The sequence below is a fragment of the Oryctolagus cuniculus genome, chromosome 6 (assembly GCF_051225735.1).
Source record: "Oryctolagus cuniculus isolate XC-2025 breed Fujian yellow rabbit chromosome 6, ASM5122573v1, whole genome shotgun sequence".
NCBI classification, from domain to species: Eukaryota; Metazoa; Chordata; class Mammalia; order Lagomorpha; family Leporidae; genus Oryctolagus; species Oryctolagus cuniculus.
The window spans coordinates 59081815-59095368 of record NC_142872.1 but is presented as its reverse complement, the minus strand read 5'-3'; the positions used below and the strand labels follow the sequence as shown (position 1 = coordinate 59095368).

At 35.8% G+C, this 13554-nt stretch overlaps 1 protein-coding gene across 21 annotated transcripts in view; it reads right to left on the bottom strand.

The window, feature by feature from the left end:
* Positions 1 to 13554, bottom strand: part of RANBP17 (RAN binding protein 17) — a 370153-nt gene that overhangs the window by 332705 nt on the left and 23894 nt on the right. For all 21 annotated transcript variants that reach the window (XR_016236455.1, XR_016236456.1, XR_016236460.1 and 18 more), the window contains exons 4-7: positions 13197 to 13363; positions 8760 to 8825; positions 5120 to 5224; positions 3120 to 3285 (exon numbers count right to left, since the gene is read on the bottom strand). Coding sequence is in view for 15 of the 21 variants with exons in the window: in XM_089336195.1 (XP_089192321.1) it covers positions 3120 to 3285; positions 5120 to 5224; positions 8760 to 8825; positions 13197 to 13363 (504 nt within the window). In the remaining 6 variants the exon portion in view is untranslated. The remainder of the gene's footprint in view (positions 1 to 3119; positions 3286 to 5119; positions 5225 to 8759; positions 8826 to 13196; positions 13364 to 13554) is intronic.

The following is a 13554-nucleotide window of genomic DNA, read 5'->3' as shown; positions in this document are numbered from 1 at the left end:
GGATTAGAGGAAACCCAGCTCGTGTGCAGAACGGACTGCTTGCTTGGTGTGTGGAGGGAAAACTCCCACACATTTGGTGTCAGCAGTGATCTGTGTTGTGAGTGAATAGTAAGAGCAACTTAATCTGTGTTTGTTTTTTCAACAGAAAAATTAATTAGCTAAGATGGTCCTTATTTCTATGTAGTATCTACAATTCTAATCGGGGAAGTTTTCTATTTCAATTTATATTAAAGTAATAGAAACAATGCTTAAAATGTAAAATAGGATCAAAAAGTAAATAATACTAAAAATAAAAATACTTATAAGAGCTATAACTTATCCCACTCCATCTACTTTTCAGCTCTTACAGCTATACATATTTACCTATATTTCCAAAGAATATCCTAGACTACTGTTTCTTCATTCGATTGCTTTACTACAGATATCAACTGATTTCAATATTACAGTGAATGAGTCTACCTCACTAACCTAACCATTCATCATATAATCTAACCATTTCCACCATTCTCTCCAAATCCATCCTCTCTCAAAACGCATCCACTATCATCACAATTTGTGATTAAAACAATCCTATGTGCTTATATTTGTGATGCTTATGCAATAAATTTGAACTGAGTCAAGAAACATACTATGATTATATCACACTTCTATTACTCCTTGAACTTAATCACAGCATCTCTTCTGGGCTTAGTTATACAGACGTACTTCAAAAAGTTCTTGCAAGATGCATATTATGAAAAAACTACACACAAATTTTTCAAAAGTTTTTCACCAAAATAAACATCTTTTAATCCGATTTTTCCAGAACTTAAAATTTCCTTGAATATCTGTTAGTAACTCTTTCCAAATGCAAATATATTTGCAAAATGTTCTTCACAACATTTTCCATCCAATCAACAGCATCAAATAACCTATCATTTCTGTTCTCCATATCTACCTCTAGTCTTCAACTGGCTGTTCCCTAACTTTGTTCTACATCTGTCTCCTTTTTGTTTACTGTTATCTTGCATCAACGCATCCTTTTCCCAAATCCCCTATCTTCTTTGGCTTGTATATCATCAAGAAACTTCCTGAGAGCAAGTACACCACAGATAAAGCTGGGGAGGACTTGCAAGTCTAAAAATGCCTTTTTTCCGTTATGTTTGATCATTCTGTTCCAATCTAAAAATAATTTTCTCATAGTGAGGCTATCACTATAGCATTGTTTCCTAGCTTCCAGTTCCACTGCTGAGAAGTCTATACCATTCTTAATCCCAGTCTTCAGTAAGTGACTTACTTTTTTTTTCTGGCACATTTTTTGTTCTTCACTATTCTGAAATGTCACGATTATGAAGTTAAGTGCCTATCTTTTTACTTTCATTATGTTAGAGATCAAGTGATGCCTTTCAATTAAAAAATGTATGTGCTTTAGTGTCAAATCTTTTGGGGGCATTATTTGTCTGCAAATTTCCTTCTGTTTCCTCTGTTCTCTCTCCCTAGAATTCCAGTCAGATGCCAGACCTCCTAGTTTCATCTTCTAATTCTCTTGTATACTATCAAATATTTCTCTGCTTTTTTGTTCTACCTTCTAGGAGAATTTGCTAACTTTATCTTCCCATTCTCCTACTAAATATTTTATTTTGTCACCTATATTTTAAATTTGGAACATTCTCAGAATTTTCCTCTTTAAAACAATATCCTGTTCTTATCTCATTTTCTTTGTTCTCTTAGGATATGAATTACAACATTTTTAAGTTTATTTCTACTCTTCATCTTGTCTCTAATAACTCCCCACCCCTTTTTAAGTAAACTTTTTGAGATTTTAAATTTATATGCAGTTGCAAGAAATAGTACAGTGACCCATGTTTGACCTAGTTCCCCACGATAATTTCTTGCAAAATCAGAGTGTAATTGCACAACCAGGAAACTCATATTGATATAACATACCAATCTTATTCATATTTCCTACCTTATATCAACTCACATATAAATATATGCATGTTTTTAGCCTGTGAATTTTTTTTTAACAGGCAGAGTGGACAGTGAGAGAGAGAGAGACAGAGAGAGAAAGGTCTTCCTTTGCTGTTGGTTCAACCCGCAATGGCCACTGCGGCCGGCGCAACACGCTGATCTGAAGCCAGGAGCCAGGTGCTTCTCCTGGTCTCCCATGCAGGTGCAGGGCCCAAGCACCTGGGCCATCCTCCACTGCACTCCCAGTCACAGCAGAAAGCTGGACTGGAAGAGGAGCAACCGGGACAGAATCTGGTGCCCGGACCGGGACTAGAACCCTGGGTGCTGGCACTGCAGGCAGAGGATTAGCCTATTGAGCCACGGCGCCGGCAAACCTGTGAATTTTTTTTAGCCTGTGAATTTTTTATTTTATGTTTTGGTTCATGAATTCATCATTACAATTAAAAAACAGAACACTAAATCCCATTCTACTGGTTTAGTCTCTAATCTCCATATTAGAAGTTCTCATATAATCGATGGTATTCCTCTATTATACCTAGTATTCCTGAACCTGAAGCCTCTCTAATTTAATTTCTTAAGTTCTAGTCATGGAAGCAAGAGGGTAGCACAGATACACAGGGGAAAACGTAGTCACCCATTTGCACAGGTAATAGAGAAGATCCTAAAGGTTTGTGCAGAATATAGATTTTCTGTCTTTTCAGCCCCATTGCCTTCTGCTTGACTTCAGGGGTACCGTAGCTATTACCATCTTTCTGAGATATGGGGTTAACTTGCTTTTTCTTGTTATCCCTCCTGAGAAAATATAAGTTGCAACTCTGCTAAGTCACTTACTCTAACTAACTCTTTATAACTCTGAAAAATCTGTTGACATCTCTTGCCAACTATTGGATCTACTTCAACTGTTATCTGAAAGTTTCAAAACATAGCTCTTGATATTCCCGTCAGCCTTTCATCCAGCTCAAAAGTTGTCTTTTCTTCTTATCCAAAATCAATATGACAGTAACTGTGTTATGAAGTATGCATCAGCAGGTACTTTGAGTTAAAAATCTTCTTGAGCTCTGTTTTGACTGTCTAGGAAAAACCAGGGGTAATTATACATAGAGCAACTGCACTGCTTAATTACACACATTTTATACTGACCATCCTTTCTACTAAACTTTTTTTCTTACTTGTTCTCCAAGTTGTAGGAATCTGCACCGTGCAAAGATCATCTGCAGATTCATCTGCTGAACTGCCAATGAAGTCAAAGTTAAGACAGTTGAGGACCAGTTTCAAGACCTGCATGACAAGGTTTTGTTGACATTGATCTTGAAGATTTAAAGGTTTGGCCAACACCTGAAAAAAGTTCAAAATCAAAACATTATGAAACACATCAATTATTTATTTATTTATTTGAGAAGCAAAGAAGACAAAGAGAGAGAAAAAACCTCCCAACTAGAGATTAATCCCCAAATGCCTGCAACGGCTGGAGCTGGGCTTAGACCAAAGCTAGGAACTCAATCCAAGTCTCCAGTTGAGTGAGTGAACCCAATCACTTAAGCCATCCCCACTGCCTTTCAGGGTCTGCAATTGGCAGTAAGATGGAATTAGGAGCTGGAGCCAGGAATCAAACCCAAGTACTCCCATGCAGGACTTGGGCATCTCAGCCATAGACTAAACGCTTAGTCCCATATCAACAAATTTTTCACAAATCTAAAAAAAATTACTTCAATGTCAAATAAAAATTAATAAAAAGTTTAAACATTATATTATTCCATATTCCAATTAGGGGAAAAAGGTAAAATCACTATCCATAAATTTCTACAATTGACTATTTTCAAATTTCACTTTGTAAAGTTGGGGTAAAAACTTTCACTTAACTGTCTTCCGTACATCACCATCTAAAACCATAAGAGGTAATATTATGACAACATATAGCACAACTGTATAAATGTATGGGATTCATTAATTCAAAGGTTGCTTGGAACAAGCTTAAAATTTAATATGCTTCAAGAAAAACTGGGTTAACATCATGCGTGAAAGAGTCATATTCATCTAACAAAGGCTTCCAGAATTATTTGAATGTGAAAAGACACTCACAAGCTTCTGGAGAAGAACCTGACCATCAAAATAATATCATTTTGAAACAATCAAAAGAGATTATACATTTAAATATACACTGTGAAATATCTGTAGAGAAAATAATAAGTTTGAGATTCTGCATTAGGAATAATACAAAAAGAAGTCAAGTCAGCAGAGGTGAATAGAGGTGAAATAAAACTGGCCATGAGCTGTTTTTGTTTAAGTGGCTGATGGGCTCCAGATATTAATCTAGGTAGTTTTACATAAGTCAAAATTTTCCAAACTAGGAGGAAATTTTAAGGGTAACAGAAGGTCTTTTGGTTTGACTTAGTGTGGCAGTTTGAGCATCTCTAATAAAAAAAAATCCACAGAAAATACCCTAAAATCTGAAACTTTTTGAGTACTGCTATGAGGTTCATAAAGATCCAGACTTTAGATTTTTGGATTAGGGATGCTCAGCTGATAAAGTCTATGTAAAAATTCCAAAATCTGAAACACTTCAGGTTCCAAGCATTTCAGTTAAGGGATACTCAATCTGTCTTACAGAATAAAAATTAATGGAAACTAATGCTAGTGAAACAAACTTTGGGAAATGCTGTATAATGCCAATTCACAACCTTAAGAAACATGATGGAATCCCTATATTCTATAAGGGCACACAATACAATTATGAGTCATGCCATCACTCATGTTCAAAAGGCCAGCCACTAAGTATAAATGGGGAAATATTATTTCCCAAAGAAATTATTAAATTCAACTATCTTGACTCTACAATAGATAAATGTTGATAGTTGATAAATTAGGTAAGCTTATAGTCATTTCATTTTTCAGCTACACCCTACTTAAATATGGGCAGGTAGACAGAAAAAGACTTAATTAGCTTTTGCAGTTAAGAATATATGGTAGGATGGCAATGAAACTATCACATAAACACAAGTTACTAAATTAGTTTGGGATTTTACCTTATTTACCACGTAAGTAAAATTGACACTTTTATAATAATTTTTCTAAAAGCAAAATTGGGGAGAAAATCCATTTGAAATTCTTTTGAAACTCTTAAAATTTCTGAATACTCTAAGTAAAAAAACTGTATTATTAGATAACTTACCTCTTTCAGAAGAGAGCATGCTAGAACTAAAATGTCTTTGAGAGAAGTGTCACGAAATGAGGTTGCTATTTTCCTGTGTTTTGCTGAAGGTCTAGAATAATCAACCTAAAAAGACCAAGATGAATTAGTTTAATCAGACCTACCAAAAAGCATGGCAAAACTTTTCCAAGTAAGACAAAGAATGAAAATAATGATTAAATAATCATAAAGTTCACCAGTAAGAGAACTTTAATTAAAGTCCACAGAATAAGTGACTTGAGGTTATTGACAGGTAAGGATCCAAGTTCCCAGAGTATTTGAATTTAATGTTCTCCAGGCAAACAATATGGATTCCAAGTTAAAAGGCAGAGCTGATCACACTTTCAGAGGCAGTATAAACAATAAAGCTTACAAAATAATAGACACTAAGACTGCCAAACCATGTGCCATATTTCATACAGTGCAAGTAACAGCTCCCCCGTTCCTCAAATGCCACCTGTAAAATGAGAAATCTAAGACAACTTTCAAATTCCAACTTTCTGTGAATCATAAAACTGAATTAGAGAAAAATTTCTCTATATGAAAGTATTTTATATATACCATATACATCATTGGTTCATGTTATTGGATTCTGATTGCTTTGTCATTGGTATTCTGAAAAGAAACCAAAGCATAAATTATAAATAATCAGAAATCTGACTTAATATGTAAGCAATAATACATTGCCTCTGAGTATTTCATTTGCTAATGATAAATAATTTTATGAATAAATTTATTAAGATCAGTTCTTAAGTCTGTAACCTAAAATACAGTACATTCAAAACTATTAATACCATTAATATTTCCACATATCAATAGGAGACAACTAAAGTTGAGGTCTAATACTCAAATAATCATTAACATTAAGGTCTACGTTGCTATAGCATTACTACTATTACTTCTGCTACCTAGAGGAAGAAAAGAAACCATTTTCCTTGCTAATGTGCAGATTTGAAAAAAAATCAATTCAAAACTATCTGATATCTTCTAAGCTCCAACATATAATTTATACTATAATTAAATGTTACATTTACCCATAAAACACGAAACACAACAGAAGTCAAAAGTGATCACAGACAATAGTTATTGGAAACTGTACCCCATATTTAAGATTTGAATCAGCATTTCCAGTGTTCCTCTTTAATTTAAATCAAACATTAATATCTCTCTTGACCACAATACTTTCCTCAATATATAAAACAATTTTTTGAGTACAAAGCAACACACAGCATTACAACTACAATTTATAAAGTTTTCTTCATGCATTTTTTCACTCCTTCCTTAAAATTAGCCTGTGAGGTACTTATTCTTTTTTAAACATGTGAGAAGGGGCCAGTGTTGTGACACAGAAGGTAAAGCCACCGCCTGCAGAGCTGGCATCCCATATGAACACTGGTTCGTTTCCTAGCTGCTCCACTTCCAATCCACCTCCCTGCTAACATGCCTGGGAAAGCAGTGGATGATGGCCCAAGTGCTTGAGCCCATGTGGGAGAACCTGGATGAAGCTCCTGGTTCCTGGTTTCAACCTGGCCCAGCCCTGGCCATTGGGGCCATTTGGGGAGTGAACCAGCAAATGGAAGAGACCATCTTAATTAAGCAACCCAAATGAACATTATCAGTAATGTGACAAATCAAATCGCATGCTTCCTGACAGGAGACAGTAAAAAGGCTACAGTTTCACATCTGTGACATCCTGATAAATGTACACAATATGAATCTAATACTAAAGAGACATCAGACAATCCCAAATGAGGGACATTTTATAAAACATCTGGCCTTTAATCTTTACAAGTGTCAAGGTCATGAAAGTGAAAGAAAGATTGAGGAATCTAAACATGAGAACTAAATGTGGTACACAATTTTAAACTTGTTCCTTTAGCTCTAAAGGACATACTGGGGACAACTAGTGAAATTCGAAAAGGGCTTAGGATTGGGCAGTAGTAATATCAGTGCTAACTTTTTTTATTCTAATGGTAGTACTGGCTCATGTAAAAGAATGTCCTTAAATGTAGGAAATGGACTAAAGTATTGCCTGGTGGTAGGATGGCATGTAGGCAACTTAGTATTAAATATTTGAGAAAAAATTTCTTTATACTTTTAATTTTAATAAGTTTCTTTATTGATAAGAAGATATCTGGTTACTCTATGAACTCTACTTTTGTTAGAACTTGTCATTATCCAGTCCTACTTCAGTACAATCTAACACAGCAAACTCAGACTTCCAGGACAGCCTACACCCTACAATATTGTAAAGCATGAAATAAATCAAACTGCCAATTTTAAGATTAGCAAAAAGTCAGAAAGGTTAGAGAACAAGCATATAGAGTTAATATGCTCTTCACTTTTACAAGGTAAAACTTTCATACTAAAATTGCTTTTTAATAAAGTTTAAAAAGTTACAGATCGTTAGACAGATTTACAAAGTTTAATATGATTCACCAAGGTCCCAGTCATAACATCCTGCCAATACAGTATTACTACTGGTCCTGGAGTTAGGAAGATACATACACATAGAAATATGTTTAGGAGAAAAATCATCATATACTCTGGGGCACAGAAATTAGGTCAGTGATAGTTATAATAAATTCAAGGATCACTTGAAATCTTAGAATTCCTTCCTATAAACATAGAAGCATTTCTCTAATTCCTAATTGAATTCAAGTAGAAATAGTTATTTTGGATTTATTTTTTAAATGCGCATGGCTATATAGTTACTTCAAGGGTAGCTGGCGACTGGTACTTAGGTGTGTAAGCTCTCCCTGCATACACACACATGTGTATGCATCCACACAAACCATTCAAGATGACGACGCTGTATTCCCCTTTGTTATAAAATTACTTCAGGGGCAAGTATTAAGCATAATATTTCAGACCTCTTCAAGATGACCATGTCCCATATCACAGTACCTGGGTTCAATTCCTGTCTCCAGCTCCCTGCTAATGTACACCCTGGGAAGCAACAATGATGACTCAAGTAACTGTTCCTGCCACCCATGTGGGAAACCTGGACTGAAGTTCTGGCTCTTGACATAGAACCAGTCACTCTTAAATGTTGTAGGCACTTGGGGAGTGAACGAGCAGATGTGAAACAGTGGAGTGAACCAATTTTCTCTGTCTCTCTGTTTCTCAAATAAATAAATTCTGCTTTTGTTCTGTTTAGAAGCATATTAAGTACAAAAGTGAACAGGAACAGGTGATGATGTTCTCTTGGCATAGTGCCAAGATGCCTGCTTTTTGGTGAGTCCTTCTGAGTATTGTTGGGAATCAACCCACCAAATCACTTATCTTTATTTGTAAGAGAATAAATGCTTGTTTCTCTTTTGTGTATAATTTATTTCATGTGGTTAGTATTACATATACAGAAAATAAAAGGACAATTCTTCAAGTGCCCATGATGCAAAGACCATGTCTAATTCCCTGTTCTTTGTAGTACTTTCTACTACTGCTGATATTTCCAATAACAATAAAAGGATTCCACTACTTAATTACTCTACCACTAAAACACACACACAAAAAAACTTATGTCACACAAAGAAGATTCCACATTTCGCCACAATAAAAAGCAGCAAAGAAACAGCATTACTTAAACAAACTTCATGTCCCAGTAGATGGAAAGGCTTACCAGGTTCATTTCCTGAGTCAATTCAGAAAGGATTATTACTCCTATTATGCAGTGTTCCACAGTACCCTTTGGAGAAAATAACCAAGTTTAGCCTAAGTGGAGACATGTGATTGGTTCTTAATATAAGCCAGATAATAGTTTTAAAAAAATAATTCAATACCAAAAAAAACACATTTACTTCATAACATATATTTTAAAATATGCAGAAAAACTACTATGAATTCTACAAATGAAAATGCTTCAAGTTCTGCTTTTGAAGGCTAAATCTGGGTATACTGATTTGGGTAGGGGAGTTCACCTACCTTAGAGCGCACAATATTCCATGAAATGTTTCCAGCCTCCCAGGACATATAATATACTAAGCTTCAAAATATAAATGTATGTTTAATACTTTTCATAATATCTTGAGTAAAAATGAGCAAAAAAGGCCTTTGTAGCCCTATAAATCTGCTTAAAGTTTACTGAGATAGCTGTACTTAATAACTAACTAATAAATAGCTGAAGAACTAATTCAAATCCCTTGATCTAATATCAAGTAAGATCATTTACACCTTTTTAATACTGTTTAATAGTGCATGTATATGCATTTGTCATGTACCTAAAATGAAGGCATCTAAAATGCCCAATGTAGTGGGGCTAAATAAATGTCTATCAATATGATATACAGTTTCACAGCACCTATGATGTTCTTTATTTAACCTATTTCCAAGTTAATCTCAAAACTTCCTTCCTATCAACCACAATTCAGACTTTATAGGCACAATACTAACAAAGTACGCCACTGCAAAATCACACTGATGTATGAAAATAATAAATGACATCAATTACAGTGCAATAAAAAAAAATCAAGGGATGATATTTTTCAAGTCTTCATTTTATAGCTGTTAATCCCTTCTATCACGTAACTCTAATACTACTGGTCACTAGGTATAATTAAGTTTGAATTATATCAGAAAAAAATTAACTGAAGAAACATCTCAGGATTTTTGCATTTTAATTCTATATGGCCTTTCATATGGGTGTTGGAAGTAAGCTCCAAACTCCCTACTCACTCTATGTACACTATATCAACACTCCTCAAAGTGTGGCTCTCTAGCAAACAGCTCACACATGAATCCACTGCCCATCTACAGACTTGATTTTCATCTGAAAGTGGTTAGGTATAAGCCCATGACAAAATAAATATAAGACAACTGAGTCACTAAGTACATTGTTTAGTTCAGATGGCATTTTTTTAACAGCAAGTCTTCCTTGATGAAGGCAGCTCTATATTCACTTACAGTATAGCGTAAGCATCTTATCTTCTTGCAGACCACCAATTTGAATTAGCACTGCTCTAGAGGACAGTAGTACCACTGAGTATGTATGTGTAAAGGAGACATCATATGTTTGAGGTATGGCAGCAATAGGGCCACAATAACAGAGAAAAGGGAATGAACAGAAGCTCAGATCGGGGCAGCAGCGTGGTGCAGTAGGTTAATCATCCACCTGCGGTGCCAGCATCCTATATGGGCACTGGTTCTAATCCCAGCTGCTCCACTTCCGATCCAGCTCTCTGCTATGGTCTGGGAAAGCAGTAGAAGGTGGCCCAAGTCCTTGGGCCCCTGCACCCACATAGGAGACAGAAAAGAAACTCCTGGCTTCGGATCAGCGCAGCTCCAACTGTTGCAGCCATTTGGGGAGTGAACCAACAGAAGGAAGACCTCTCTCTGTCTCTCCCTCTCACTGTAACTCTACCTCTCAAATAAAATAAAATAAGACATCTTTAAAAAAAGAAGCTCAGATCATTAAAGATTTTAAGACTTAAAACAATTTTTAATAAAAAAATTCACAAAAGTTGCTGGTACTCAAAGGAACCATGAGGTACTATTTTGGAGAACTAAAAAATACTAAAATCAATTGCCTTTCTTATGACTCAAGATTAAGTGAATTCATATACCCAGGAAACAAGTGTTAAATATTCCATGATTATACTATAATAACTTTTAAGACAAACATTTTTTATTTCTTCTGGTCTAAAATTCAGAAAAGTGTGCTAAAGCCCCAGCTTAAGCTAAGCCTATCAGCTACTAAAGTGAAAACTTGAGAAACTTAGCCTACAAGAATGATTTCAATTCATTCAGTTTTCGATCTTGATTGTATTCTAAAAATAACTGTGAAATCTATTCCTGTCTAATGATTCTGGATGAACTATCTTAGTAAATGACAAGAGGGAAGGTACTATTGCATTCGCTAAAATTACAAAGTGAGAAGCTCACATATCACTAAACCATCCTTCTGCCCCAGTGTAACCTGATCTAAAAACTAAAAGGTTTAGGTCAAAGTGGGGAATCCTTGTTCTGTCAAGGTCCACCTGGATATTTATAACATCATTTGCAGGTCATATAAAATGATCAACTTAAAAATTTGGGGCTTGGGGGCAGCACTGTGGCCTAGTAGGTTGAGCCTCCACCTGCAGGGCCGGCATCCCATAAGGTTGCTGGTTCAAGTTCCAGCTGCTCCACTTCTAATCAAGCTCCCTGCTAATGTGCCTGGGAAAGCAGTGGAGGATGGCCCAAGTGCTTGGGCCCCTGCAACCAACTTGGGAGACTTGGAAGAAGTTCCTGGCTCTTGGCTTCTGATCTGTCCAGCTCTGGCCGTTACAGACATTAGGGGAGTGAACCAGAGGATAAAAGACCTCTCTGTCTCTCCCCATCTCTATCTGTAACTCTTCCTCTCAAATAAATAAATCTTTAAAAAAAAAAAATCAGGGGCTAGCATTGTGGTACAGTGGTTAAGCTGCTGTCTGCAACACCATCATCCCATACGGGCGCTGGTTTGAGTCCTAGTTGCTTCACTTCTGATTCAGCTCCCTGCTAATGCGCCTGGGAAAGAAGCAGAAGATACTTCTGGGGAACCTCTCTCTCTTCCTCTCTCTCTCCCTCTGTAACTCTGCCTTTTAAATAAATAATAAATAAATCATTAAAACAATTAGCTTGCTATAAATTTACTGAATTCCAAGTCCTGCCTGTGGTTGCCTAGGTAGTTCCAGGCCAAATGATTTCCCAGGCCTTATATGGCCCGCAGGCAGGATGTTCCCCACCCCAGCTTTAGATGATCAACTATTTGTTTGCCAGGGCTTTAACAACATGAATAAAAGGGAAGCAGGATAATCTAACATTTCATATTTTGAGCTTCCAGCATTATGCTATATGATAAAGTCACATCTTAAACAAGATTTAATTTTAAAGTTACTGCATAAGAAATAAAGTATTCATCAAAATTGCCAATTATTCCTGAAGAACTGTAATAGATCACTGCTTCCTCAGCTAGAACAAGCTACACGATTTTCCTGACATTAAGCATTACATTTTTAAGAAAACAATTTGCATCTTCAAATATCTGAATCAGGGCAGGCATTTGGCACAGTGGCTACTTGGAATGGCCACATCCCCTATCAGGACATTTGCATCTGAGTCTCAGCTCTACTACTAACTCCAGCTTTCTGCTAACCCACACCCTGAGAGACAGCAGGTGATGGCTGAAATGTTTGGGTTCCTGCCACCCATGTGGGAGACCTATACTGAGTTCCTAGCTCCCAAGTTAGGTCTGGCCCAACCCTGGCTGTTGCAGGTATTTGGGGAGTGAATCAGCAATGGGAGTTCTTTCTCTGTCTCCATGACTTCCAAGTAAATTAACTGGGCAGGGTATAATAGTCATAAGGAAGAGGCATACAGAAACCAGGAACAAGCTCAGTTTTCCCTAAATCACCCTAGGACTGTCATCACTGTGTGGATGACAAGTGGACTCCCTGGTACAACTTAAGGATCTTCCCAATTTTACCGTCCAAATATCTGAGTCTGTATAAGTTAAATATTGTATGTGCATGTGTTATGACTTTAATCACTTAAGTTAAAAACATTCTTGAGAAACTGGTAGAATCAATATGGTGTAATATAAAAATGAAAGTAATTAGTGTCAAAAGATTTGTTGAAGTGCTAGTTCTATGCATTATTAGGTCCCTGAGTGATCTTTCATAAATTATTTAACATTTCTAAGCCTCAGTTTTCTCAAAATAAAATCATTTCATAGAGATTTAAAGAGTATTAGACAATATATGAAAAGCATTATACACGTGCTTTGTATATACACAATACATAGATGTATGAAGGTACTCCAAAAGTTCATGAAAAAGAAATTAAGTGCTAAGTTTATTTTTGAAGATCCCTCATATATGTTATAAATGAAAGAACATATTTCTGAAATTAGAAAAGATTATTATCTGCATTCTTGGTTTGGAAGTTATATAACAACATGGTCTTCATTTACTAACAGTAAGCAACATAGAGCCCAGAGGATAAATAATAAATCATAATTAATATGGCATTGGTAGCTACAAGTCATACAGCCTCTAAACTAATAAAAGCAAGTAGTGATGCTTTAACAATGCCTTCTTACCTGAAGAAATTTTTTCACATCAGCAATAATTTCTCTGAAGACAAACTGGTCTTTCTGAATCTCAAACCACCCCAACTTAGTGATTTTAGCAATGACTTGAATAAGAGCTTGTATGACAAAGGCAGCCAGCTTGGGTTGTGATGCCACATAATTCAGAATGTAGTTTCCTATAAAGAAAAATTCTGTGATCATCTGGATTTTTCAGATATAATGTAAATCATGCAAAGAAAAAGAGGAGGTAATAATGTGCCCTTTAACAAAAAGGTAAACCCTTTCTTCAAGATATGTGTTTATTGATATAGTCAGTTCTTTAACATGCCTTGCTTTGAATTTGTTCCACCACATGTGATACAACAGT